General features: G+C 42.5%; 2 protein-coding genes across 10 annotated transcripts in view; one reads left to right on the plus strand and one right to left on the minus strand.

The window, feature by feature from the left end:
• Positions 1–11,851: 11,851 nt before the first annotated feature.
• Positions 11,852–17,249, plus strand: prkab2 (protein kinase, AMP-activated, beta 2 non-catalytic subunit). 3 transcript variants are annotated; one of them, XM_037084354.1, is made up of 8 exons: positions 11,852–12,005; positions 13,062–13,244; positions 13,365–13,522; positions 13,629–13,722; positions 14,006–14,120; positions 14,370–14,503; positions 14,625–14,693; positions 14,917–17,249. In XM_037084354.1, the coding sequence occupies exons 2-8, from the start codon at positions 13,086–13,088 to the stop codon at positions 14,992–14,994; spliced, it is 807 nt and encodes a 268-aa protein (XP_036940249.1). In that variant the 5' UTR covers positions 11,852–12,005; positions 13,062–13,085; the 3' UTR covers positions 14,995–17,249. The 3 variants fall into 3 exon arrangements, with proteins under 3 accessions (XP_036940249.1, XP_036940250.1, XP_036940251.1); XM_037084355.1 differs by having other exon boundaries at positions 11,939–12,087; XM_037084356.1 differs by lacking the exon at positions 11,852–12,005 and adding an exon at positions 12,088–12,224.
• A 3,976-nt stretch (positions 17,250–21,225) lies between these two features.
• The window catches only part of LOC119010987 (myomegalin-like), a 45,714-nt gene continuing 39,210 nt past the window's right edge, over positions 21,226–27,729 (minus strand). For 3 of the 7 annotated variants that reach the window (XM_037083699.1, XM_037083698.1, XM_037083693.1), the window contains 7 exons: positions 27,519–27,620; positions 27,133–27,353; positions 26,915–27,058; positions 26,597–26,735; positions 25,977–26,023; positions 25,683–25,737; positions 21,226–24,561 (listed from right to left, as the gene is read on the minus strand). In XM_037083699.1, coding sequence (XP_036939594.1) covers positions 24,431–24,561; positions 25,683–25,737; positions 25,977–26,023; positions 26,597–26,735; positions 26,915–27,058; positions 27,133–27,353; positions 27,519–27,620 — 839 coding nt within the window. In that variant the 3' untranslated portion in view covers positions 21,226–24,430. The remainder of the gene's footprint in view (positions 24,562–25,682; positions 25,738–25,976; positions 26,024–26,596; positions 26,736–26,914; positions 27,059–27,132; positions 27,354–27,518; positions 27,621–27,729) is intronic. The other 4 variants (XM_037083694.1, XM_037083696.1, XM_037083695.1 and 1 more) reach the window with 4 other exon arrangements.

The following is a 27,729-nucleotide window of genomic DNA, read 5'->3' on the forward strand; positions in this document are numbered from 1 at the left end:
ACACTAAACTTCCACAAATACACTCAAAATCTCCATAAATAAACACTAGACTTCCACAAATGCACTCAAAATCTCCATAAATAAGCACTAAACTTCCACAAATACTCAAAATCTCCACAAGTACACTCAAAATCTCCACAAATAAACACTAAACTTCCACAAATACACTCAAAAACTCCACAAATAAACACTAAACTTCCACAAATACACTCAAAATCTCCACAAATAAACGCAAAACTTCCACAAATACACTCAAAACCTCCACAAATAAACACTAAACTTCCACAAATACACTCAAAATCTCCACAAAGAAACACAAAACTTCCACAAATACACGCAAAATCTCCACAAAGAAACACAAAACTTCCACAAATACACGCAAAACCTCCACAAATAAACACTAAACTTCCACAAATACACTCAAAATCTCCATAAATAAACACTAAACTTCCACAAATACACTCAAAATCTCCCAAAAAAACTTAATCATAATGACACACAAAATAACCATAAATACACAAAAAACTCCACAAATTCACAAAATAAACACAAAACCTCCACAATGACACACAAAGTGACACAGAAAACCTCTACAAACCTCCACAAATCTGCCACAAATATACTCAAACCTCCACAAATTCACCCCCCAAAAAATGCACAAATATGCACAAAACCTGCACAAAGAGACGTGAAACTACCACTGCTCTTCTTTCTCATCTTGCAGGTGATGGACGGTTGACAGGATGAATCACCAAGATGAACAAGACGAGCCAAACAATGGAGAGGGGCCGCCACAGGAGCCTGAAGGGAAAGTGTGAGTGTCTTTGACCTGTCCTTTACAAGGGGGATCAAACATGGCTGATATATCGGCAGAGTACTAATGGTCACTGTTTGTTTCTCTAGAACTAGAGCAGACAGGAGCTGAAAGCGTGGGCAAAGGAACAGGCTGCTGAGGACGAGTTGGACGCCGGTTACCTGAACTGAATCCTGATTTCCTGTAATGGAGTTTTGTGGACTGACAGTTTGTATGGTTGGTGCTCGGCCCAGGACAGGAGAGACACCTGGTCCAACAAGGTCAGTGCAATGGAGGTGCAAAAATTAAAGGCAGAAAGTGTGAGAGTTTTCAGTTGCTGTTCATTAATACTTTAGGATCGGTAAATGATTCTAGATGACAGTCGAGTCTCACTCACAGGTCGTTGAATAGCAACAGTTTTGGTTGGCAGAAGCCAGTACAGTGTCACTGGTGGGACACTAGTCTCTCTCCCTCTTTTACTTTTAGTCTTGTTAAAAATAGATCAATAAATAAATAAATAATATAAACCAAAAAAAATCCTGGTCGATTGTTGTATGTATACATGAATGAGTACAGTACAGTAAGTAAGTGATCAGAATCGGAATAAAAAATAAATAAAATAATGGAAAAGGTATGCATCGTAGAAACAACAGTCTAATTATAAATGGTACGGGTAGTCTATTGTTATTAATAAATAATAAATATGACTATGCATCTGGAGAATAGGTGACTCTCATTCACAAATTGTTGAATACTGGCGGTTTAAAACTGTGCAACAAACCGAAAAGGAAAGCGTACAACAGGACAACAATGCAACAACAGGAAAATGTAAAGCAGTGCAGCAAACCCAAAAGGAAAGTGTAAAACAGTGCAGCAAACCCCAACAGGAAAGTTTAAAACAGTGCAGCAAACCCAGAAGGCAAGCTGCACAACACTGCAGCAAACCCAAAAGGAAAGTGTACAACAGGACAACAGTGCAACAAACCCCAAAGAAGAGTGTAAAGCAGAGCAGCAATCCCAAAAGGAAAGTGTAAGTTGCAGATCAACTACACTCCCTCCTGGCAAAGAACCCAAGGTGTCAAACTTGCTTCCTCATTGTCCAGATCCCAATCCAGTTGAGCATCTATGGGATGTGCCAGAACCAACTCCCATCCATGTTGGTGGCCCCCATGGATTGTTTTTGGCTCAGACTGCATCCAGTGGAAGCTCAGTTGGATGGAGATCTGGGGAATCTGGAGGTCAAGTTGACACCTTAAGCTCTTTCCCATATTCCTCGGGTTGTTCCTGAGCAGCAAACCCAGAAGGCAAACTGCACAACACTGCAGCAGACCCACCAGGAAAGTGTGAAACAGTGCAGCAAACCCCGGCAGGAAAGTGTAAAACAGTGCAGAAACCCCAACAGGAAAGTGTGAAACAGTGCAGCAAACCCCAGCAGGAAAGTGTAAAACAGTACAGAAAACCCAACATGAAAGTGTAAATCAGTGCAACAAACCCCAGCAGGAAAGTGTAAAACGGTGCAGCAAACCCACAAGGCAAACTGCACAACACTGCAGGAGACCCACCAGGAAATTGTAAAACAGTGCAGAAACCCCAAAAGGAAAGTGTAAAACAGTGCAGCAAAGCCCAGCAGGAAAGTGTAAAACAGTGCAGCAAACCCACAAGGCAAACTGCACAACACTGCAGCAGACCCAACAGGAAAGTGTAAAACAGTGCAGCAAACCCACAAGGCAAACTGCACAACACTGCAGGAGACCCACCAGGAAATTGTAAAACAGTGCAGAAACCCCAAAAGGAAAGTGTAAAACAGTGCAGCAAAGCCAGAAGGCAAACTGCACAACACTGCAGCAGACCCAACAGGAAAGTGTAAAACAGTGCAGAAACCCCAAAAGGAAAGTGTAAAACAGTGAAGCAAACCCCAACAGGAAAGTGTACAACAGTGCAGCAAACCCACAAGGCAAACTGCACAACACTGAAGCAGACCCAACAGGAAAGTGTAAAACAGTGCAGCAAACCCACAAGGCAAACTGCACAACACTGCAGCAGACCCAAAAGGAAAGTGTAAAACAGTGCAGAAACCCCAGCAGGAAAGTGTATGACAGTGCAGCAAAGCCAGAAGGCAAACTGCACAACACTGCAGCAAACCCAAAAGGAAAGCGTACAACAGGACAACAGTGCAACAAACCCCAAAGAAGAGTGTAAAGCAGAGCAGCAACCCCAAAAGGAAAGTGTAAGTTGCAGATCAACTACACTCCCTCCTGGCAAAGAACCCAAGGTGTCAAACTTGCTTCCTCATTGTCCAGATCCCAATCCAGTTGAGCATCTATGGGATGTGCCAGAACCAACTCCCATCCATGTTGGTGGCCCCCATGGATTGTTTTTGGCTCAGACTGCATCCAGTGGAAGCTCAGTTGGATGGAGATCTGGGGAATCTGGAGGTCAAGTTGACACCTTAAGCTCTTTCCCATATTCCTCGGGTTGTTCCTGAGCAGCAAACCCAGAAGGCAAACTGCACAACACTGCAGCAGACCCACCAGGAAAGTGTGAAACAGTACAAAAACCCCACAAGGAAAGTGTAAAACAGTGCAGCAAACCCCAGCAGGAAAGTGTAAAACAGTGCAGCAAAGCCAGAAGGCAAACTGCACAACACTGCTGCAGACCCAACAGGAAAGTGTAAAACAGTGCAGAAACCCCAAAAGGAAAGTGTAAAACAGTGAAGCAAACCCCAACAGGAAAGTGTACAACAGTGCAGCAAACCCACAAGGCAAACTGCACAACACTGAAGCAGACCCAACAGGAAAGTGTGAAACAGTGCAGCAAACCCAGAAGGCAAACTGCACAACACTGCAGCAGACCCAACAGGAAAGTGTAAAACAGTGCAGCAAACCCACAAGGCAAACTGCACAACACTGCAGCAGACCCAACAGGAAAGTGTAAAACAGTGCAGCAAACGCCAGCAGGAAAGTGTAAAACAGTGCAGCAAACCCACAAGGCAAACTGCACAACAATGCAGCAAACCCAACAGGAAAGTGTAAAACAGTGCAGCAAACCGAGAAGGCAAACTGCACGACACTTCAGCAGACCCAACAGGAAAGTGTAAAACAGTACAAAAACCCCACAAGGAAAGTGTAAAACAGTGCAGCAAACCCCAGCAGGAAAGTGTAAAACAGTGCAGCAAAGCCAGAAGGCAAACTGCACAACACTGCAGCAGACCCAACAGGAAAGTGTAAAACAGTGCAGAAACCACAAAAGGAAAGTGTAAAACAGTGAAGCAAACCCCAACAGGAAAGTGTACAACAGTGCAGCAAACCCACAAGGCAAACTGCACAACACTGAAGCAGACCCAACAGGAAAGTGTAAAACAGTGCAGCAAACCCACAAGGCAAACTGCACAACACAGCAGCAGACCCACAAGGAAAGTGTAAAACAGTGCAGAAACCCCAGCAGGAAAGTGTATGACAGTGCAGCAAAGCCAGAAGGCAAACTGCACAACACTGCAGCAAACCCAAAAGGAAAGCGTACAACAGGACAACAGTGCAACAAACCCCAAAGAAGAGTGTAAAGCAGAGCAGCAACCCCAAAAGGAAAGTGTAAGTTGCAGATCAACTACACTCCCTCCTGGCAAAGAACCCAAGGTGTCAAACTTGCTTCCTCATTGTCCAGATCCCAATCCAGTTGAGCATCTATGGGATGTGCCAGAACCAACTCCCATCCATGTTGGTGGCCCCCATGGATTGTTTTTGGCTCAGACTGCATCCAGTGGAAGCTCAGTTGGATGGAGATCTGGGGAATCTGGAGGTCAAGTTGACACCTTAAGCTCTTTCCCATATTCCTCGGGTTGTTCCTGAGCAGCAAACCCAGAAGGCAAACTGCACAACACTGCAGCAGACCCACCAGGAAAGTGTGAAACAGTACAAAAACCCCACAAGGAAAGTGTAAAACAGTGCAGCAAACCCCAGCAGGAAAGTGTAAAACAGTGCAGCAAACCGAGAAGGCAAACTGCACGACACTTCAGCAGACCCAACAGGAAAGTGTAAAACAGTACAAAAACCCCACAAGGAAAGTGTAAAACAGTGCAGCAAACCCCAGCAGGAAAGTGTAAAACAGTGCAGCAAAGCCAGTAGGCAAACTGCACAACACTGCTGCAGACCCAACAGGAAAGTGTAAAACAGTGCAGAAACCCCAAAAGGAAAGTGTAAAACAGTGAAGCAAACCCCAACAGGAAAGTGTACAACAGTGCAGCAAACCCACAAGGCAAACTGCACAACACTGAAGCAGACCCAACAGGAAAGTGTGAAACAGTGCAGCAAACCCAGAAGGCAAACTGCACAACACTGCAGCAGACCCAACAGGAAAGTGTAAAACAGTGCAGCAAACCCACAAGGCAAACTGCACAACACTGCAGCAGACCCAACAGGAAAGTGTAAAACAGTGCAGCAAACGCCAGCAGGAAAGTGTAAAACAGTGCAGCAAACCCACAAGGCAAACTGCACAACAATGCAGCAAACCCAACAGGAAAGTGTAAAACAGTGCAGCAAACCGAGAAGGCAAACTGCACGACACTTCAGCAGACCCAACAGGAAAGTGTAAAACAGTACAAAAACCCCACAAGGAAAGTGTAAAACAGTGCAGCAAACCCCAGCAGGAAAGTGTAAAACAGTGCAGCAAAGCCAGAAGGCAAACTGCACAACACTGCTGCAGACCCAACAGGAAAGTGTAAAACAGTGCAGAAACCCCAAAAGGAAAGTGTAAAACAGTGAAGCAAACCCCAACAGGAAAGTGTACAACAGTGCAGCAAACCCACAAGGCAAACTGCACAACACTGAAGCAGACCCAACAGGAAAGTGTAAAACAGTGCAGCAAACCCACAAGGCAAACTGCACAACACTGCAGCAGACCCAAAAGGAAAGTGTAAAACAGTGCAGAAACCCCAGCAGGAAAGTGTATGACAGTGCAGCAAAGCCAGAAGGCAAACTGCACAACACTGCAGCAAACCCAAAAGGAAAGCGTACAACAGGACAACAGTGCAACAAACCCCAAAGAAGAGTGTAAAGCAGAGCAGCAACCCCAAAAGGAAAGTGTAAGTTGCAGATCAACTACACTCCCTCCTGGCAAAGAACCCAAGGTGTCAAACTTGCTTCCTCATTGTCCAGATCCCAATCCAGTTGAGCATCTATGGGATGTGCCAGAACCAACTCCCATCCATGTTGGTGGCCCCCATGGATTGTTTTTGGCTCAGACTGCATCCAGTGGAAGCTCAGTTGGATGGAGATCTGGGGAATCTGGAGGTCAAGTTGACACCTTAAGCTCTTTCCCATATTCCTCGGGTTGTTCCTGAGCAGCAAACCCAGAAGGCAAACTGCACAACACTGCAGCAGACCCACCAGGAAAGTGTGAAACAGTACAAAAACCCCAGCAGGAAAGTGTAAAACAGTGCAGCAAACCCCAGCAGGAAAGTGTAAAACAGTGCAGCAAAGCCAGAAGGCAAACTGCACAACACTGCTGCAGACCCAACAGGAAAGTGTAAAACAGTGCAGAAACCCCAAAAGGAAAGTGTAAAACAGTGAAGCAAACCCCAACAGGAAAGTGTACAACAGTGCAGCAAACCCACAAGGCAAACTGCACAACACTGAAGCAGACCCAACAGGAAAGTGTGAAACAGTGCAGCAAACCCAGAAGGCAAACTGCACAACACTGCAGCAGACCCAACAGGAAAGTGTAAAACAGTGCAGCAAACCCACAAGGCAAACTGCACAACACTGCAGCAGACCCAACAGGAAAGTGTAAAACAGTGCAGCAAACGCCAGCAGGAAAGTGTAAAACAGTGCAGCAAACCCACAAGGCAAACTGCACAACACTGCAGCAGACCCAACAGGAAAGTGTAAAACAGTGCAGAAACCCCGGCAGGAAAGTGTATGACAGTGCAGCAAACCCAGAAGGCAAGCTGCACAACACTGCAGCAAACCCAAAAGGAAAGCGTACAACAGGACAACAGTGCAACAAACCCCAAAGAAGAGTGTAAAGCAGAGCAGCAACCCCAAAAGGAAAGTGTAAGTTGCAGATCAACTACACTCCCTCCTGGCAAAGAACCCAAGGTGTCAAACTTGCTTCCTCATTGTCCAGATCCCAATCCAGTTGAGCATCTATGGGATGTGCCAGAACCAACTCCCATCCATGTTGGTGGCCCCCATGGATTGTTTTTGGCTCAGACTGCATCCAGTGGAAGCTCAGTTGGATGGAGATCTGGGGAATCTGGAGGTCAAGTTGAGACCTTAAGCTCTTTCCCATATTCCTCGGGTTGTTCCTGAGCAGCAAACCCAGAAGGCAAACTGCACAACACTGCAGCAGACCCACCAGGAAAGTGTAAAACAGTGCAGCAAACCCCAGCAGGAAAGTGTAAAACAGTGCAGCAAACCGAGAAGGCAAACTGCACAACACTGCAGCAGACCCAACAGGAAGGTGTAAAACAGTACAAAAACCCCACAAGGAAAGTGTAAAACAGTGCAGCAAACCCCAGCAGGAAAGTGTAAAACAGTGCAGCAAAGCCAGAAGGCAAACTGCACAACACTGCAGCAGACCCAACAGGAAAGTGTAAAACAGTGCAGAAACCCCAAAAGGAAAGTGTAAAACAGTGAAGGAAACCCCAACAGGAAAGTGTACAACAGTGCAGCAAACCCACAAGGCAAACTGCACAACACTGAAGCAGACCCAACAGGAAAGTGTAAAACAGTGCAGCAAACCCACAAGGCAAACTGCACAACACTGCAGCAGACCCAACAGGAAAGTGTAAAACAGTGCAGCAAACCCACAAGGCAAACTGCACAACACTGAAGCAGACCCAACAGGAAAGTGTAAAACAGTGCAGAAACCCCGGCAGGAAAGTGTATGACAGTGCAGCAAACCCACAAGGCAAACTGCACAACACTGAAGCAGACCCAACAGGAAAGTGTAAAACAGTGCAGAAACCCCGGCAGGAAAGTGTATGACAGTGCAGCAAACCCAAAAGGAAAGCGTACAACAGGACAACAGTGCAACAAACCCCAAAGAAGAGTGTAAAGCAGAGCAGCAAACGCAAAAGGAAAGTGTAAGTTTTAGATCAACTACTCTCCCTCCTGGCAAAGAACCCAAGGTGTCAAACTTGCTTCCTCATTGTCCAGATCCCAATCCAGTTGAGCATCTATGGGATGTGCCAGAACCAACTCCCATCCATGTTGGTGGCCCCCATGGATTGTTTTTGGCTCAGACTGCATCCAGTGGGAGCTCAGTTGGATGGAGATCTGGGGAATCTGGAGGTCAAGTTGACACCTTAAGCTCTTTCCCATATTCCTCGGGTTGTTCCTGAGCAGCAAACCCAGAAGGCAAACTGCACAACACTGCAGCAGACCCAACAGGAAAGTGTGAAACAGTGCAGCAAACCCCGGCAGGAAAGTGTAAAACAGTGCAGAAACCCCAACAGGAAAGTGTAAATCAGTGCAACAAACCCCAGCAGGAAAGTGTAAAACAGTGCAGCAAACCCACAAGGCAAACTGCACAACACTGCAGGAGACCCACCAGGAAATTGTGCAGAAACCCCAGCAGGAAAGTGTAAAACAGTGCAGCAAAGCCAGTAGGCAAACTGCACAACACTGCAGCAGACCCAACAGGAAAGTGTGAAACAGTGCAGCAAACCCCAGCAGGAAAGTGTAAAACAGTGCAGAAACCCCAACAGGAAAGTGTAAATCAGTGCAACAAACCCCAGCAGGACAGGGTAAAACAGTGCAGCAAACCCACAAGGCAAACTGCACAGCCCCGCACCAAGCCCCACAGGAAAGTGTAAAACAGTGCAGCAAACCCAGAAGGCAAACTGCAAAGTACCGGACCAAACCCAACACGAAAGTGTAAAACAGTGCAGCAAATCCATAAGTCAAATTGCACAACACTTCAGCAGACCCAATAGCAAAGTGTAAAACAGTGCAGCAAACCTCAGCAGGAAAGTGTTAAACAGTGCAGCAAACCCAGAAGGGAGACTGCACAGCACCGTACCAAATCCAACAGGAAAGTGGAAAACAGTGCAGCAGACCCCAAAAGGAAAGTGTAAAACACTGCAGCAAACCCAAAAGGAAAGTGTAAGTCGCAGATCAACTACACTCCCTAATGGCAAAGAACCCAAGGTGTCAAAGTTTCTTCCTCATTCTACAGATCCCTCACAACAGTTTGCTTGAAGATAATGTTGAACATCTGTGAGAAGACAGATTTAAAAATTGCAGGAATTCATTTTCCCTGCAAGTGTGTGCAACAGCATCCTGCTTGATAACACCATGCAGACATCATTACAAAGCTGTTACAGGACTCTTGACCTCAATGCCCTGCAGGCCACTAACAAGGATGTGATTGTGATGTAGTGACGTTTTTTTGTTTGGAAGCAGCTGTTGTGATCATGTATGTGTAGCAAACTGATAGTTAGAAACAGCTTCAGCGACTGTCAGTTTGTCTGTGTCCTTCTAATTGTTTTGAAGGTTTGTTTCAGTTCAGGTACGTCTCCACTCGAGCATGCAAATGTACATTGTGGCATAAAGCTTTTCAGGCTAACAGTGTTAGCTAAACAACGTTGAGTGCAGTAAGCCAAGACAACCAGAGTTCTTGACATGGAAGTTCAGTAACAGCAATCCAGTTGTTAGTTTGTCTGCTAGGCAAGCGGCCCCACCTCAAAACCCACAGAATTCAAGGAGGATTTTTACAGCTACTGGATAAACACAAAAATATATATATAAAAAAATATATCTTCTCGCCGTTAACAACTTGACTCTCTAAGGGCCCTGTTAATAGCCCACAAAGTGCGTTATTTGACGACCTGAGAATGAGACTCAAAAACCAGCTGTCTTTCTACAGAATTTCTTTATGAGTATGCTGACATCAGGCAGTTAATCAATTGATTAATAAGAGACCTCCATAATGCATGACACTGGCATGTCTGACATTTCCTCTCTAAGGTCTCAACTTTCTGCTTTTAATGCTATATAACTTGATCTGTAATAATATATAATGTTTGATCAGCAAATATTTAATTTTGATTATATGACTCTGCAAAGTAACTAGTAACTAAAGCTGTTAGACAAAGTGCAAAGTATGAATAATATTGTTAAAACATCAATTTATGCAAAATATTTAAATTCATTATCGTGTATATCTACACTGTTCAGCCGAAATATTAAAACAACTGACAAGTGAAGTGAGCATTGATCATCTTGTTACAATCAAATGTTCTGTGCTGGGACTCATCGTTTCACAACAGAACATGGCATTGGAACACAATGATCCATGTTATTTATTTCACCTGTCACTGGTTCTAATGTTACGGCTCACAGTGTATACACATGTGAAATGGTTTTTACAGATATGCTCTAAACCTCCACAAATAAACACAAAACTTCCACAAAAGCACACAAAACTTCCACAAAAACACACAAAACTTCCACAAATACATACAAATTCTTCTCAAACATACTCAAAACTTCACAAACAAAAAACTTTCATAAATATACAAATCCACAAAATTTTCCCAAAAAAGACTAAAAATCTTCATAATGACACACACAATAACCATAAATACACATGAAAACACAAAAAACTTCATAAATTCACAAAAAACTTCCATAAATATACACAAAACCTCCATAATGACACACAAAACCTCCACAAATACAAACAAAAGCTCTACAAATTCACAAAAAACCTCCACAAATACACAAAAACTTCCACAAATACACAAAAACTTCCACAAATTAAAAAAAAAACCTTCCACAAATTCTCTGCAATAACACACAGAATCTCCACAAATATGCTCAAAATCTCCACAAATACACTTCACAAATATACTCAAACCTCCACAAACTCACTAAAAACTTCCATAAAATCCCCACAAAACATGCACAAAGAGGCGTGAAACTACCACTGCTCTTCTTTCTCGTCGTGCAGGTGATGGACGAGCGGTCAGAATGAACAAGACGAGCCACAACAGAAGCCTGAAGCAGCAGGAAAACTGAGTATTTGAGTATCTGTCTTCTGATGACAACTCCTTCAGGTCGTGCAGTTGTTGGCTGACTATGGTTTCACCTGCTCACAGACAGTGAGCACTGTTGTCTTTACTGTCTCTTTATGTAATAAACCTTTCTTTTGAATTAAACTCTGTTGTGGTGTGTTGAGTCTTTTGATGGAGTCTAGTGTCTCCTCTCAGGTGACATTATCAAAGCTCTTAACTATATTCGATATATACATTTTCTTATGTATAAAGCATCTGATATAAAATATGCCTTAAGTTCTCTCTTTCAGATTGTTGTTTTCATGTCTTAATGTTTTAGTTTTGGTTACTTTCCATGTCTCTGAATTGAATTCTACATAAATAAACTTGTCTAAGTGAGGTTTATTTGACTGAAGTTCTCTAAACCTTGTTTGAAACCGAGTATCAATTTGATCAGTTTGAAAAGGGGACCTGAAATAAATATCTGAAACATTTTACAGGCACCAGTAATTGTCAGATTTTTCTCTGAATGCTTTTTTTCCACACTCACTTCTTCCTCCATTTGGTTTCAGCTAAATCAATTCAAGCCTAAATATGCTCTCTGAACTTAATTTACATATTTTTAATTTGATCACAGAAAAGTAAGGTGTGTGTGTGTGTGGCTTGTGGTTTTACTTTATGAACATTTGAACTTAAACAATAGGGTCCTCACACAGATAATGCTCGGGCCCTAATATTAGAAAAAATAAATAAAGGTCTATTTTAATTTGGTCCTTGGATGTAGCAGCATTTCCCAATCATACACAGGCTAATGTTACAGCAGATCCAATGGAGAGCAGTCAGGGTAACAGAAAATGACACTAGCAGCAGAAAGCCTTTAGAACACAGTTTGAGATACTATTTACAGTTTTTGTAATCCATTGGTCAAAACTGAAGTCACATTGTGGAAACTCTTAAGCAAAACCTAAGTTTATGTGGCTCATAACGTGAAATATTATGTAACATTATGTTAATATTATGTCCACTGTAAGATCCAGATCAGAACAGCTGTAGACGGACGTTAACTGGGCGATACAGCTTTAACATTCCGGAAACGAGTTCCTTGCGGAGGGTCAGTTTTTGGCACTACTCCGTAACGCCCCCGTCCCGCTCAGTTTGTCCTCTCCGCTCGCCGTAGTTGGGGGCACCGTCTGGCTGCAGTTGTTGGGGAAGAGGAAGGTGAGCCCCCTCCGCTACACACTAACCACACAATAACACCCGCTGCTGTCGGTGACTTTTGTCCGCTCCGTTACACCACACGGTGAGCTTTCCGTCGCGTCGTAATTGTCCACACCGTAAACAAGACGAACGGCTCGCTGGCTGTGGGGAAAGTGACAGCTAGCTGCTAGCTAACCGCAAGCAGCGGCTAAAAATATTCTGCCGTCGAGTTGCTCTGAGGTGAGCACGCCTGACAGCCGGGAGACCTTCAGCGGGCTACAGCTATCACGTTATGTGGACTTAGTATTTTGAATTAATGGCGTTTTATATATATTTATATATTTTTTATACAGGTAGTTGTGAAAGTGTAATCTGTTGCTCGGTAAGTAGCGGGTGGGCGTCAACGGTAGCGCCGTGTTGTGTCTGACAGAATGATTGTATTAACGTTAAGCGGTTGTAGTCTGATCCGCTGTAGGAGATCCAGGTTCACAGACACAGAGGAGACAGTTCTGCCAGCAGTTACCGGCTGCTATCTGGTAAAAGAAATGTCTAGTCTACTGCTAAGCGCTTTAGCTTTAATGTAAAGCTGTTCAGCCTGATGGAGAACCAGACTGCAGTCCATCATCGTGGGTACATTTTAAGTGTACCTGGAAAAATGGTGCTCACTGCAAGTGTTGAGATGGTGTTATTTTAGAATTAGTCACAATGTCACGCTCATTTTACTCACTCCTCTTCTGTCACAGTGGGCCCAGATTGTGCCTGAGATCTGTTAGCATTACCTTGTTGTAACTATACAGCACATGAGAGGCCCAAACTGGGGCTTGGCTCTTACTATTTGTACACAGTCATTGAAACATTTTAAGGATAAAAACAATAGGTGACAATAGTATGTGGATTGTTTGGACTGTTGGCATTATCCTGGCATGAAAGCCAATAAATACATAACAAGTTATCTTTCATATCACCTTTGCAGACTCTACAAACAGACAAGTTCAGTAGTTTACAGTCAGTTTATAGAGTCTTTTATGATTTCCCCCCATGCATATAAGAAGTTGCCCCCTCTTCTCTTCGATCCAGTAACACCACAAACAGTGAGGCATTATGGGCAACACAAGTGACAGGGTGGCCGGAGATCGGCACGGAGCCAAAGCCCACCGCTCCGACAGCAGCGGCAGTCACAAAGACCAGGAGCCCAGCAGCAAGATGGTGGACAGCACAGACGACCCCAACATCTTCAACACCCACGGGCCAGAGTCCAAGGTGCTGCTGCATTATTCTCCAGGACTGTGTTTATTCTGCAGGGGCCTTGTGTTGTCATTTGTGGCAAGTGATCTTTTGTAAGATCCCCTCATGGTTGAAATATAAATTAATTGCTTTCAGGCATCAGGAGAAAAAGAATTCACCCCAGATCTGGATGATCTGGTGAAAACTGGTCCTCAGGCTCGACCCACGGTCATCCGCTGGGGCGGAGGTGGAAAGGAGGTCTACATTGCTGGTTCCTTTAACAACTGGAGCACGAAGATACCACTAAATAAAAGGTAAGCCTCTTTTTGTTGTTGTGTATTTGCTCATTTTCATTTTTGTAGAGTTCTGAGATGAAACCCCAGTATTACACTAATATAGTTTCTTTTCCTTTCTCCAAAGCCATAATGACTTTGTAGCGATCCTGGACCTGCCAGAGGGAGAGCACCAGTACAAGTTCTTTGTCGATGGACAGTGGGTCCATGATGCGTCAGAGGTACGTCATTGTGGTAACTGTAATTTTCCCTCTACCAGTAAACCTGTTCATGATGATCAAGTTGTATTAATATTGTCAGTATTGCTGTTATCATGTAGTTAACAACAGAAGAAGCAGCCATACAAACGTTACCCTGCTGCACTGCACTGTAAGATTTTTGTGTCAGTGCAACCACATTGTCATTAAAGCCTTTTCTAAAAGCCCAGGGAAATGTTTGCACATATATCAACCATAATTACGAAAATGCCATTTCATTATCTCCTGGTACGTTCCTCTCTGGCAGCCAATTGTAACCAGTCAGCTCGGCACCATCAACAACCTGATCCAGGTGAAGAAGTCAGACTTTGAGGTGTTTGACGCCCTGCAGGTCGACTCTCTGGAGTGCTCCGACACATCAGGTCAGCCTTTGTCCGCAGTGCTCATGCATCGTCAACATTTATTTGAAAAGTTTATTTTCTTTTTCTTTGCTTAGTCATCTGTGCAGAAACAGTTTAATATCCCTATTGAATGATTCCAAATTCACATATTCTTTATCATTTGTCAGTTTTGTTTTTTATGGATACTGTTTATTAAAGGTTGGCCAGTTGTTTTCAACTCAAAGTAAACATTAATCAGAAGTGTAATCTTTGACTCTTGTGTGTTTGCAGATCTGTCCAGCTCCCCTCCAGGTCCATACGGGCAGGAGCAGTACATCTTCAGACCCGAGGAGCATTTCAAAGCTCCACCTATACTCCCTCCCCACCTCCTTCAAGTCATTCTCAACAAGGACACCAATATATCCGTCAGTGTCTGCTCCCCCTTTCACAGTTGCCATTTTCCTCGCACACTGATTCGAGTTGTCTTTGTTGTAGTTTCGTTATGTGATTTTTTTTTTAAGTTCTCCACTCACTCTCTCTCGACAGTGTGACCCTGCCCTGCTGCCTGAACCCAACCACGTCATGCTAAACCATCTTTACGCCCTCTCAATAAAGGTAGGTTCACTTGGAACAGCTTTTGCTTTTCCAGATGTGATTAGCACCACATTATGAAGTCCCCTTTCTCAATTTAACTAACTTTAAATGCCCAGCAAATCAGATGACCTGGTTATAAGAACCAATTATTTAGCTTTTGTCATTTTCTCTCTGCAAAGTTGAACAAGCGTAATTATGGTCGCATTTTACAGCTCGTCTGTGTTTTGTGTTTCTGTCTGTGCAGGACGGCGTGATGGTGCTGAGCGCGACTCACAGATACAAGAAGAAATACGTCACCTCTCTGCTTTACAAGCCGATCTAAACCTCAACGCGGGTGCTCCACAGTGCTTTTAGAGAGCAGCATGCTCGTATTCTGCTGAGGGTTTTTCTTTTGTATCATCACTTTTAGCCAAATGTTGCACTGAGACAAGTTTACAGTCGAGCTGAAAGGCCAGCGGCTTTGACTGTGGCTTGGGTTTTAAAAGGCTGCACTTCTGTCTACATAGGGCTCTGATCAAAAGTAGCGGAGTGTGTGCAGGGTGTAAGAGAGAGATGAGAACCATACTGTGGCTTTTACCTGCAACATCCACAGACAGAGACTGACTTACTCACTGTGTGTATTCGAGCGTTTGCCGCACCTTGTCAACATATGCATGTCCGTGTGTAAAACGAGATTTTCTGGCGTGGAGGTGTTTAGAGTGTGACTGATGTGGATCGTGTCGTCATGTCCTCCTTGAACCAGTTGAATCAAGTTTTGAACGAATTGACTTGACAGCGTTCATGGGGGAAGTGCATGCAGAGTAACAGGATGACTTAATCTGGCCTCAAGTCAGTGTCCAGGTGCTGAAGAGAGCAGCGGACTGGCTTGAAAATGAAGTGCAATAACTTGCGACAACTTTGTTTGTCAGTAAGGTCATGTTATGTTGAATTTCTCACAATACAGCCATCATTTAGTGAAATTTACAACATGAACTGAATTAAACAAGTCCAAGATTACACTTACATTTATACGATGGTTGTCATGGACGGAGTGCTTGTAGGTTTTCACAGGTAATCTTCCCGATGGCAATGGTGGTCAAAGGTCAATGCTAAAAGCTACAGAACACAAAACACATTTTCTTCTGATCTGTAGTACGATTAATTCATCTAGATTGTGCCAGTTGTAGTTGCATATATCGGCCATTAAGATGTCTAATTCTCTTGAAAATAATTGAACTAGATGGTGCTCAGCCTGTGGTGCTCCAAGTAACAAAAACATTTCATTTGAAATTCAATAACACTGTCTTTTTCCATAAAATCCTGACCTGATGACTTCAGATAATCAATAAAGGGGTTTCTAACTTAGCTAGCTAACAGCCTGTTCAGGAGGAGGACGCCATTAATGTTCACATCCCGTGCTGTCAGCAGCATGAGCCTCTTGTTCATGAGCAAATGCACACTTCCAAGAGAGAAAAAATGACAGATTAAGAAAACAGTTCCTACATGAGACCAATCACAGAGACAATGCTGTTGAGTTGTTCAGATGTATTTGTTGGCACTTTGAGCACCACAAGCTGAGAGCCATCCAGTTCTGTTATGTAAGAGGCAGACATCTCTGGAGCTGATATCCAAACTGCCAACTCCCATCAAGATAACATGGATGGATAAATAATACTTACGGTAAGAGAAAATGTGTATTTTTGATTTTGGGGTCCCTTTAACTTCTTCTGTTGCCTTTATTTTGATATATTTTGTGAGCACTTTAGCGTCCATGTGAGCAGGAGTGTTGATGTAAGCTTTTAACTATGCAGCAGACAAACTCTTGTACTGTAGCTTCTCTGAACTATTGAGCCCAATTTTTTTTTTTGGGGTGGTTTTAGATATGATGAACTTGCAGTGCTTTATATGTGTATGTGTGCATCTATATTGAGTTCTATTTATCATATAGCAATGTACTGTATGTAACTGTGACATGTATAGTCATACACAGGCGTGCACACGCAAACAACCTGCTGCTTTGCATGTACTGAATGTCTAGAACTTGAAGCATTTACCGTGTGGTGCACATTCAGAGAGGCACATTTTCTGATGACTTTACAGGGCTATGAGGATACAGAGTTGACATGAATTTAAAATTTGTACAGAGTTTGTTCACGTGTGTGGTCTTTATAGTATAACTATTGAAGATGGTCTGTATTTTGAGGTGTGGTGGCTTTTGAAAAATTGTGTCACTCGTAAGTAGTGCTGTTTTGAATGTCTGCACTTATAGTATATACCCACTCGACAGACTTACAAAAGGGGCTTTCATAAATCCTGTTGGTGTTCAAGCTGGACCGTCTGAAAGTATTTTGTGAATGTCGAGCCTCGCCGTGACGTCTCGTCCAAAGAGTATTCAGGATAAGATAAGATGAGGGAGTATGGACGAGCGCCACACACGCCGTATGGTGTTTTTAGGCTTTAAAACCAAAACTTGAATTTTACAAAGTGTTTCATGAATGTTTTAAAAAAATGCTTTGCAGAACCAGTGTGATGATTCACTGTACAAAGTGTTCCTTGTTTGCAAATAAAGAGGACACGCTGGTCCAAATTCAAACTCTCTGGGTCAGTATTCAGTTGTCTGAGTTAAAGACCTACAAGTTTCAAATTTGTTCTGTTCACGTTGGTGATGTTGCATGTTTTTGACTTGGGTTGCATTGATGTCTCGGTTTTGTGTCTAAGACCACATTTAGCGTTAGCTGTGGCCGATTTTTCTCTGATGTGTCCAAACATTTTATCTTGCACATTTATGAGCTGCTGGCTCGTGACATCCCTGCCATCAGTCTGTAAGGCTCTGTAAGTACTGCAAAAATCCTTTTATTGAGTAGGTAAGTACTGATAGTCTGATATCATCATGTCGGCTGATATACAAATATTTTATGGGGTGATCCCTCAAATGGTCTTATTGAAAACTTGGAGGCAAGATTTTTTAACTGTATTATCAGAGGGATGATTTTTAACAGCTACAAGGACACATTAAAAACAGCATTTCACATTTTAAATATTACTTTTTCTGGGCTAGAGACACACTTGCAGTCTAAATAATTTCTATTTCTGTCAGCAACTTTATCAAACCACCACCAAGAAATAGTCAAGTTTTAAAAATGCAATTTCAGCTGCGCTCCATTGATGAAGTGCACTGTGACATCACGTGTGGGTGTGGCCAGAGGTTCAACCCCCTGCTGTTAACTTACTCTTTCATGAATATGTAGTCGCAGCACAAGCAGAAGCGAAAGAGGTTCTGGAGACAAAACAAAATGAAACTAAAACAGAGTCCAGCAGAAGTCAACAACACAAGCTTTTTTGAGTGTTTTATTCATTCTTTCTCAAAATCTTTCATCGATAATACGTTTTGCCAACACAGCAAACTGTTAACTGTCATTAGAGATATATAACAAAGGTTGTTTTGTCGTTATCTCGATATAACAAAGGTTATTTTCTCGTGATAACAGCTTATCTCGTTATCTCGGTATAACAAAGGTTGTTTTCTTGTTGTCTCGATAGAACAAAGGTTATTTTCTCGTGATAACAGCTTATCTCGTTATCTCAATATAAGAAAGATTGTTTTCTTGTGATAACAGATTATCTCGTTATCTCGATATAAGAAAGGTTATTTTCTCGTGATAACAGCTTATCTCGTTATAACAAAGGTTATTTTCTCGTGATAACAGCTTATCTCGTTATCTCGATATAAGAAAGGTTGTTTTCTCGTGATAACAGCTTATCTCGTTATCTCGATATAACAAAGGTTGTTTTCTCGTTGTCTCGATATAACAAAGGTTATTTTCTCGTGATAACAGCTTATCTCGTTATCTCAATATAACAAAGGTTGTTTTCTCTTGATAAGGACTTATTATCTCGTTATCTCGATATAAGAAAGGTTGTTTTCTTGTGATAACAGCTTATCTCGTTATCTCAATATAACAAAGGTTGTTTTCTCTTGATAAGGACTTATTATCTCGTTATCTCGATATAAGAAAGGTTGTTTTCTTGTGATAACAGCTTATCTCGTTAACTCAATATAACAAAGGTTGTTTTCTCTTGATAAGGACTTATCTCGTTATCTCGGTATAACAAAGGTTGTTTTCTTGTTGTCTCGATATAACAAAGGTTATTTTCTCGTGATAACAGCTTATCTCGTTATCTCGATATAAGAAAGGTTATTTTCTCATGATAACAGCTTATCTCGTTATCTCGATATAACAAAGTTTATTTTCTCGTGATAACAGCTTATCTCGTTATCTCGATATAAGAAATGTTGTTTTCTCGTTATAACAGCTTATCTCGATATAACAAAGGTTGTTTTCTCGTTGTCTCGATATAACAAAGGTTATTTTCTCGTCTCGATATAACAAAGGTTATTTTCTCGTGATAACAGCTTATCTCGTTATCTCGATATAACAAAAGTTATTTTCTCGTGATAACAGCTTATCTCGTTATCTCGATATAAGAAAGGTTATTTTCTCGTGATTACAGCTTATCTCGTTATCTCGATATAACAAAGGGTATTTTCTCGTGATAACAGCTTATCTCGTTATCTCGATATAACAGGTTGTTTTCTCTTGATAAGGACTTATCTCGTTATCTCGATATAAGAAAGGTTGTTTTCTTGTGATAACAGCTTATCTCGATATCTCGATATAACAAAGTTTATTTTATCGTGATAACAGCTTATCTCGATATAACAAAGGTTGATTTCTCGTTGTCTCGATATAACAAAGGTTATTTTCTCGTGATAACAGCTTATCTCGTTATCTCGATATAACAAAAGTTATTTTCTCGTGATAACAGCTTATCTCGTTATCTCGATATAAGAAAGGTTATTTTCTCGTGATTACAGCTTATCTCGTTATCTCGATATAACAAAGGGTATTTTCTCGTGATAACAGCTTATCTCGTTATCTCGATATAACAAAGGTTATTTTCTCGTGATAAGGACTTATCTCGTTATCTCGATATAAGAAAGGTTGTTTTCTTGTGATAACAGCTTATCTCGATATCTCGATATAACAAAGTTTATTTTCTCGTGATAACAGCTTATCTCGATATAACAAAGGTTGATTTCTCGTTGTCTCGATATAACAAAGGTTATTTTCTCGTGATAACAGCTTATCTCGTTATCTCGATATAACAAAGGTTGTTTTCTCGTGATAACAGCTTATCTCGTTATCTCGATATAACAAAGGGTATTTTCTCGTGATAACAGCTTATCTTGTTATCTCAATATAAGAAAGGTTGTTTTCTTGTGATAACAGCTTATCTCGTTATCTCAATATAACAAAGGTTGGTTTCTCTTGATAAGGACTTATCTCGTTATCTCGATATAAGAAAGGTTGTTTTCTTGTGATAACAGCTTATCTCGTTATCTCGATATAACAAAAGTTATTTTCTCGTGATAACAGCTTATCTCGTTATCTCGATATAAGAAAGGTTATTTTCTCGTGATTACAGCTTATCTCGTTATCTCGATATAACAAAGGGTATTTTCTCGTGATAACAGCTTATCTCGTTATCTCGATATAACAAAGGTTATTTTCTCGTGATAACAGCTTATCTCGTTATCTCGATATAACAAAGGTTATTTTCTTGTGATAACAGCTTATCTTGTTATCAATATAACAAAGGTTGTTTTTCTCGTGATAAGGACTCATTATCTCGTTATCTCGATATAACAAAGGTTATTTTCTGATCATAAGGACTTATTATCTCATTATCGCGATGTAACACAGGTTGTTTTCTCATGGTAACAGCTTATCTCGTGATCTCAATATAACAAAGGTTATTCTTTATCATTTGTCAGTTTTGTTTTTTATGGATACTGTTTACTTTGAGTTGGTAACAACTGGCCAACCTTTAATAAACACTAATCAGAAGTGTAATCTTTGACTCTTGTGTGTTTGCAGATCTGTCCAGCGCCCCTCCAGGTCCATACGGGCAGGAGCAGTACATCTTCAGACCCGAGGAGCATTTCAAAGCTCCACCTATACTCCCTCCCCACCTCCTTCAAGTCATTCTCAACAAGGACACCAATATATCCGTCAGTGTCTGCTCCCTCTTTCACAGTTGCCATTTTCCTCACACACTGATTTGTCTTTGTTGTAGTTTCATTATGTGATTTTTTTTTTTTTCCCTCAAATGTTCTTATTGAAAACTTGGAGGTAATATTTTTTAACTGTATTATCAGAGGGATGATTTTTAACAGCTACAAGGACACATTAAAAACAGCTTTTCACATTTTAAATATTACTTTTTCTGGGCTAGAGACACACTTGCAGTCTAAATAATTTCTATTTCTGTCAGCAACTTTTATCAAACCACCACCAAGAAATAGCCAAGTTTTAAAAGAGCAATTTCAGCTGTGCTCCATTGATGAAGTGCACTGTGACATCACGTGTGGGTGTGGCCAGAGGTTCAACCCCCTGCTGTTAACTTACTCTTTAATGAATATGTAGTCGCAGCACAAGCAGAAGCGAAAGAGGTTCTGGAGACAAAACAAAATGAAACTAAAACAGAGTCCAGCAGAAGTCAACAACACAAGCTTTTTTGAGTGTTTTATTCATTCTTTCTCAAAATCTTTCATCGATAATACGTTTTGCCAACACAGCAAACTGTTAACTGTCATCAGAGACAGGATCCGTATGAGTCCTGTATCGGCTTTCTAGTTCATTATGCACAAACTTGGAAAAAGCTGCTTTTTCCAATCACATAAAAGCTGCACCAATCAAATAGCGCTATATACACACGCAACTCAGGACCAACACATACATGTTTCAAACTGCTCCTTTGATTCCCTTCTTAATAACAAATAGCAAAAAGGCTTTGTTTACGCTCTAACAAGGTGCTTTGTGGATCCAACGTTTCACAATCTTTTCCATTCATTGGCTTTTTTTTTTACAGTAGACAAATCTTTAAAACTTTTTTTACCTTCTTTAATTTCAAAAGGTAATATCAAACTTTTCCCCTCTATCGAAATTCTTGGCAATTTATGTCTTTCTCTGAAGACTCGAGCGCAAACAAAACCTAAACTGGCAGATCTCAGGTAGATGAGCGCTAGTCAAGGCCATTTTCTATCACCGAGAGTCGAGTGAAGACGCTCCCGAGCTAAATCTTAAAGGCAAGCGAAGCAACATTAATCAGAGCTTTTGTTATAGGTGAACGATACTGTGATCGGTGACTTAGATATCATGAAGGCATAGTTTGTGATTTCTTAACAGACACAGCCTAGGTGACTAATTGATTCAAAGTGACACAATCCTCTAACATATGCTGCGCTATAAACCATACACTGCAGGAAGTGAAAACACAATGATGTTTAACATCAAAATAAAAGAGAGAAAGCTATTGCACAGCTACCCAGAAATCAACTTTGCGAAAAGCAAATGTTGGATGTTTTTTTTTTATCTCACATGCACAACCACACGCAGACACACACACACACGCACACACAAAAGTTCATACAGAAGAAGCAGGTTATTTACAGCTTAAAATGGCGAATGTACAGCAAGGAAAAACACATCAAACTGAGAGTGTCGCTGAACGGTTACGAGCGAGTGAATTAAAGAACAATGGTCCCACCAGTAGCCTGCCAAAGTTTGCATCATCTAGAAGAACTTGATAACCTATATTGCCATTGCCATGGGAATGCTGAGTCGGCCTGAACCAAGAGAAACAACACAAAGACAATATGGCGTATGGCCTCGTGGGAAAAAAAAATCCACTCTGTTGAGTTTTGGTCCAAACAAAAAGGAGCTCGTTTCCATCACAATTTCGAAATACTCTGAGCCAGCTGTCTAACGGTTACCATCTCTGTGGTTCTGGAGGCCCTCTGATTTAAAAAAAAAAAAAGAAATAAAGACACCTCGGTATCCCTACGGCCTGATGAGACCTGGGTTTGTCATTCGCATGGATAAGGCAAGTCAAAGTGACAGTAAAGAGTTCAAACTTTGGCAAGTATTGGCAATCCCCTGTTCCATAGCTTAGATTTTTATACAATCTCTGTCATGCATCAACACTCCAATACAATCGTATTGTGTCCTAATGTTTTTCTATGAGTGTGACTAATAATAATCCAGTGTCAAGCAAAGAAATAATAGTAATTAGAATAACCCGGTGCAGCATGATCATTCAAGAAACAACATCATTATTGCACATGCTCGTATGAGAACTCCTACAGAGGAGCTTGAATACGCGTGTTGTCAGCCTGGTTCCATTTCAGCACTTCAACCTCATATTCTAGAGTACATTCGTTCAGAAATCACAGCCAACCAGATTGATCGAAGCCTTAAGAATTAGATTGACCCTTTTTCAGTAAGTATCAGTAGACAGGTGCCAAAAAAAAGCACCTGAGACGAGGAGGCTTGCGGGCTAAAATGGAACCTTCCTTCTGGCTTTTCGTTCTGCCATCCGTCACCGTTGGCTGATGGCTCACAAACCATTCATAAGCTTTTCCTCCACGAATACAGATATACAGCTCTAGTACAAGACTACTTCTACCCTCTACATTCCTCCACTGTGTGTAGTGATACATTGTGGGTGTCACTGTTCTTTGCATTGCATTTTGCAAAAAAAAAAAAGAAATCTCCTCATTGATAAAAGCGCCACGAGAAGTACGTAAACTTGCATTTCTGTGGCAGTCAAAGTTGAGGGTGCCTGCTTGTCTTTGAGTGAGCCGTTTTTTTTTTCCCCCCCCAACCGCACATACAGATATGGTGTATATGTGCGTAACGCGTGTGCAGAATTCCTCTCTCAAGCCACGATTAAACATGCAGGAACATTTATTCCGTCCTCAGGCTGTCTGGCTCTCAGGAGAGGATGCTCTTAGATACAGACCTGGGGGTGTGTACTGTAGAAACTTTAAATTAACTTGCAAATTGTTTGTGGACTGCCATTTTGAAGTTGGGCATTTCAGCTGTTATTTGGAGCCATATTTGGACTAGACAGTGGATCTGGGGGAGGATTATCGGATTTCTTAGCCATGCCGTCAAGCAGATTGTCTGTTTTACTCTGAATATGATCATAATTTACCAAATTAACATCATTCTGTCTTGAAGAAGACTTCAAACAAGTAACCGAGTCCATAAAGTCAATCCCAAACTGTTTGTGGAGGTAATAAATCAAGTGACAAGTAGGGTCATTTTTTCATAATCTTACATACAATTTGACTTCCTTTTGAAACCAGTGGGTTGCCCCCTGCTGGCCATCAGAAAAAATGCAAGTTTAAGGCAAGTTAAATCTGGTCCAATTGTCCAACAAGTTTCTGTAATACAACCCCTGAAACCAGAGTGCCGTTATGAAAAGACACACCTGGTCTGTGAGATCGGTGTCTCGAGGCATCTTCAACCAGCTCCATCAGTAGGACGCACATCACTGAAACCACCAGAGGCACATTTCAAACCCTTTCTTCTGACACGCACACGACAAGGCAAACTGCTGACTGCATCACTCAAAGACAAGAGGACATGTGGCGGGGGGAGGGGAGAGAGTGACAGAAAATTGGCGAGGGGGGTGAAGGGAGTTCGGTAAGGCTCAAGGTGCAGATTATATACTGTGCACATGTTGCCTGGAGGAGAGAAGGAAGGAAGGAAGGAAGGAAGGAAGCACTCTCAAGGCTGGACGGAGGTAAAGGCGGAGGCAAAGGGTGGGACAGGGAAGGCTGGTGTGGAGGCGGGGAGGTTGTGGTGGGGTCTTGGCTGTTTAAGTAAAGAGGTCAGAGGTGGTAGCGTTGAGGCTGGTTCTTTAAAAGTCTAAAGCAGGCATTGGCTGCTGCGCTTCCTCGCTGCCGGGCGTTGATTGGCTGCAGCTCCGGAGGCGCCGCTGGTCTTCAGGGGACTGCGATCAGCAGGCTGCTCTCTGGCAGCACCTCCTGGGTCCTCAGCTGGATTCAGGGACAAAAGGTGAAACAAGATGAAAGTTATTAGCCTGTTCAGCAAGCCATATATACAGGCTGATAAAACTGACAAACTGCAGGCGAGGTGAGATGTTAAATGCATAACTGACACCTGCTACTCTTTACTAGTTAATTATCCTTTCCTGTCTACTGCTACAAATGTTAATTTAGCACTCAGTGAGCTCGGCTAACTGTCTTCTAGCATTAGCTTCATAGCCATTCAGTTCAAAGTTATGAAGGTGGTATCAATCTTAAGTCTCTGCAAGAAAGGAAATATGTTTATTTCCCAATTTGTCAAACTATTCCTTTAAGAAAAAAAAAACACCAGCAAGAAGTCGTTTTCTGTGCATGTTAGTTTATCAGCACTTCAAAAACACGACTGCTGGCAGATGAAAAGCTGAGTGAGTGATTAACACACACACACACACACACACACACACACAGTTGCCGTGTATTTTCTGTGCTGCACGTCCGGCGGTGTGAATGAATCTGGATGTTGACACCGCTCAGTCCCAGGATTGACGGGCAGCAGTAAATCTTTTATTTTGCAGCCGTCACACATGTTTGTGCGTGTACAACCTTTCGCCATACCGTGACAGCATGCACACAGAATGGAAAGTATGCAGTGTGGAGTTATCTTGGCGCTAACTGTTACGGGTCTGACACTATAAATAGAGTCAACCTTAATAGAGGGGCCATGTAGAAGTAAACAACACTTTAGTAAAGCGGTGGCTCAGTCGAAGGGTGTGTTTGCAAGTTGGTGTGAGTGTTGTGGTGTTCTGGAATTACTCTGGTCCTTCGAAAACACGTATTTATACTTAAAAATACAGTTATTTACAATAGCTAGTAGGTGTAGTGGGATTTTAGGATCACACATCTAATACAGAGGTGCTGGTCATTTGCCGTCAGACAGGATGGTAGAGCAGTGACGTTAGGAGAAAGCAAATCCACACTGAGGTAAACGCTGCCCCAGACCACAGACGCACCATCACGTTTACTTTTACAGTTTAACCATAAAACAAAAATAACACCTGGGTCAGGTAATTGAAATATAAGGTCTGGGACAACGTGTACCTATTGGCAAAGATCACAAGATGTCAGACGATTACCAGCGTAAGGAGAGGAAGAGGAGGAGCTTAGAGAGGAGAGTCTCAGCTCATTCTTCTGGGGGGTGTGAAGGAGGAGAGGAGAGGAGGGAAGGAGACAAATGCAGGACGAAGGAAACAAGTGAGACAGAAAAGCCAAAAGGGATGAATCTGCATCATAAATACTCAGGATATGGACACCACTGACATCACAACAGAGAGTACTGATGCACATAATACTGTGAATCTATGGTGTGTGTGCACAGACAAACTACATTATGTCTGATACCCTGGACATGTGAGTGTCCGTGAGCTCACCTCTAAGTTTGTCCTCGCTTTCTTCAGCACGTCACGAGTCCTCGACACTGCAACAAAAGAGCACAGAGATGATAAACTCACATCAACACATCAGGTGCTACATCAACAAGCAAATCAAAACAGTTAAAATAACACATTTTCCTTCAGTTTTGCATTTAGACCTGGGAGGACAGGAGCAGTCCTGTGTTTTATGTGCGATCTGCAGAGGCCAATTATTCGCCTGGTTTATTGCTTCTCTGCAAGCGCCAACGTTTAATTTATCTGGGCTTCCAAAAATGGACCAGCATTCTCACTTCCATCACTCACACCTCAGGTCTTCTCTTCCACACTTGTCCTTCCTCCATTTTAATCTACCACACTCTTTCTCTCATGCCCAGTTGTTCTGACTGTTAACAGACAACAAATATGACTTCCTGGATGGTCGATTATTCATACAATGTAATTTATTGAGATGTTCTGTGATTGGCTCAGCTGTTTCGAAGCAGTGCAACCACACAATCCAAGTTATTTTCACCTTCACACAGCCCTTTTACACTCTGTGATGCTCCACAAAGATAGGGCCTCGAGTCTCTCTCACAATCTCACTCTTTCACACACTTAGACGCGAGGCAGACACTCACACTGGTTGACTATGAAGTGCTCCATGCTCTCCTTGGTGCGGCTGGTGCTCCTCAGTCTTTGAATCGTCCCCTTGAGAACCTCTTCCTGCTCCGATACTCGCAGTTTCAGGGACAAGATCTCCTCCTGCATGCACTGCTCCTACACACACACACAAAGTGACATTTGTTATGAAAGCTTGGCTCTTTGCTTTCGGTTTCATCGCTAACGAATCCCAAGTATTCCCTGGGTAAGATAACATAGTCTATGCCTCTGTGGAGCTCAGTGCTTTGATTGTTTTCATGAAACTTATTGAGAAAACAATATGATGTGTCTCAAACCTTCTTAAGGTTGTGGATGGACGGATCAGTGCTGGGCAGAGCTGCTCTCCAGAACATCTTCAGCAGAGACATGGCCTCCTCCAGGATCTGCCTCAGAGTCTTGGTGTTGGACAGCAGACTCTTCACACAGCCGTAGTCCAGGACCTGCACGCAGAGCTCAGTTAGACACTCGCGCTCTCGAGTCATTACTCTAATGATTTGTTGTCTTGTTTCCTCACCAGCTCGCTGCTCGGTTTCTGGTTGCCATCCAGCAGTGGCGGGCCGAGGCAGGCCTGCAGGGTCGACTCCATCCGCTGGACGAGGCTCCGGCCCTCTAGGACCTGCTGCTGAAGAGCACTGAAGTCATCAACGTGACCGATGGCGTGGCGGCCGTTGCGGTTCGAAAACGATCCGTCTGGGGCATCCCCCTCCAGCTCAGAGTGAGGGTCGAGAGGGTCTGCTGGAGGGAAAACAGCCACATTGTATTTTGGAAGCACTCTCAGTGAGTTTCTTGTATTCTATGTAGTGAGAGAAGTCATTTTTCTGTTGTTACAAAGCTTCACAATCAGTCAGCAAACTAAAAACAGATTAAGGTTGCAGTCATGCAGTGCAGTTAAAGTCACACCATTGGCAGTGCTATGGCTGTCGTCCAGGTCTGAGTAGGGAGGACCGGGAGATCCACAGTTAAACAGACCAATGTCCCTGACGGGTGGAGATGGAGCTGGATCTGTGGAGCACACACATAAACACAAACCAGGCTTGGACACACAGCAAACCACACCACAGCACACTAAAGCCCTCACAAACATCTTGTGAGTATCATGTCAGTGTCGTAT

Source organism: Acanthopagrus latus, chromosome 21 (assembly GCF_904848185.1).
Source record: "Acanthopagrus latus isolate v.2019 chromosome 21, fAcaLat1.1, whole genome shotgun sequence".
NCBI classification, from domain to species: Eukaryota; Metazoa; Chordata; class Actinopteri; order Spariformes; family Sparidae; genus Acanthopagrus; species Acanthopagrus latus.

Bases quoted from the DNA above. Each gene is read 5' to 3' on its own strand.
- prkab2 (XM_037084354.1), top strand. From the start codon at position 13,086: ATGGGCAACACAAGTGACAGGGTGGCCGGAGATCGGCACGGAGCCAAA. The intron at 13,523-13,628 runs GTAAGCCTCTTT...CTTTCTCCAAAG, and splicing joins AAGATACCACTAAATAAAAG to CCATAATGACTTTGTAGCGA. The intron at 14,504-14,624 runs GTCAGTGTCTGC...CTCTCTCGACAG, and splicing joins ACAAGGACACCAATATATCC to TGTGACCCTGCCCTGCTGCC.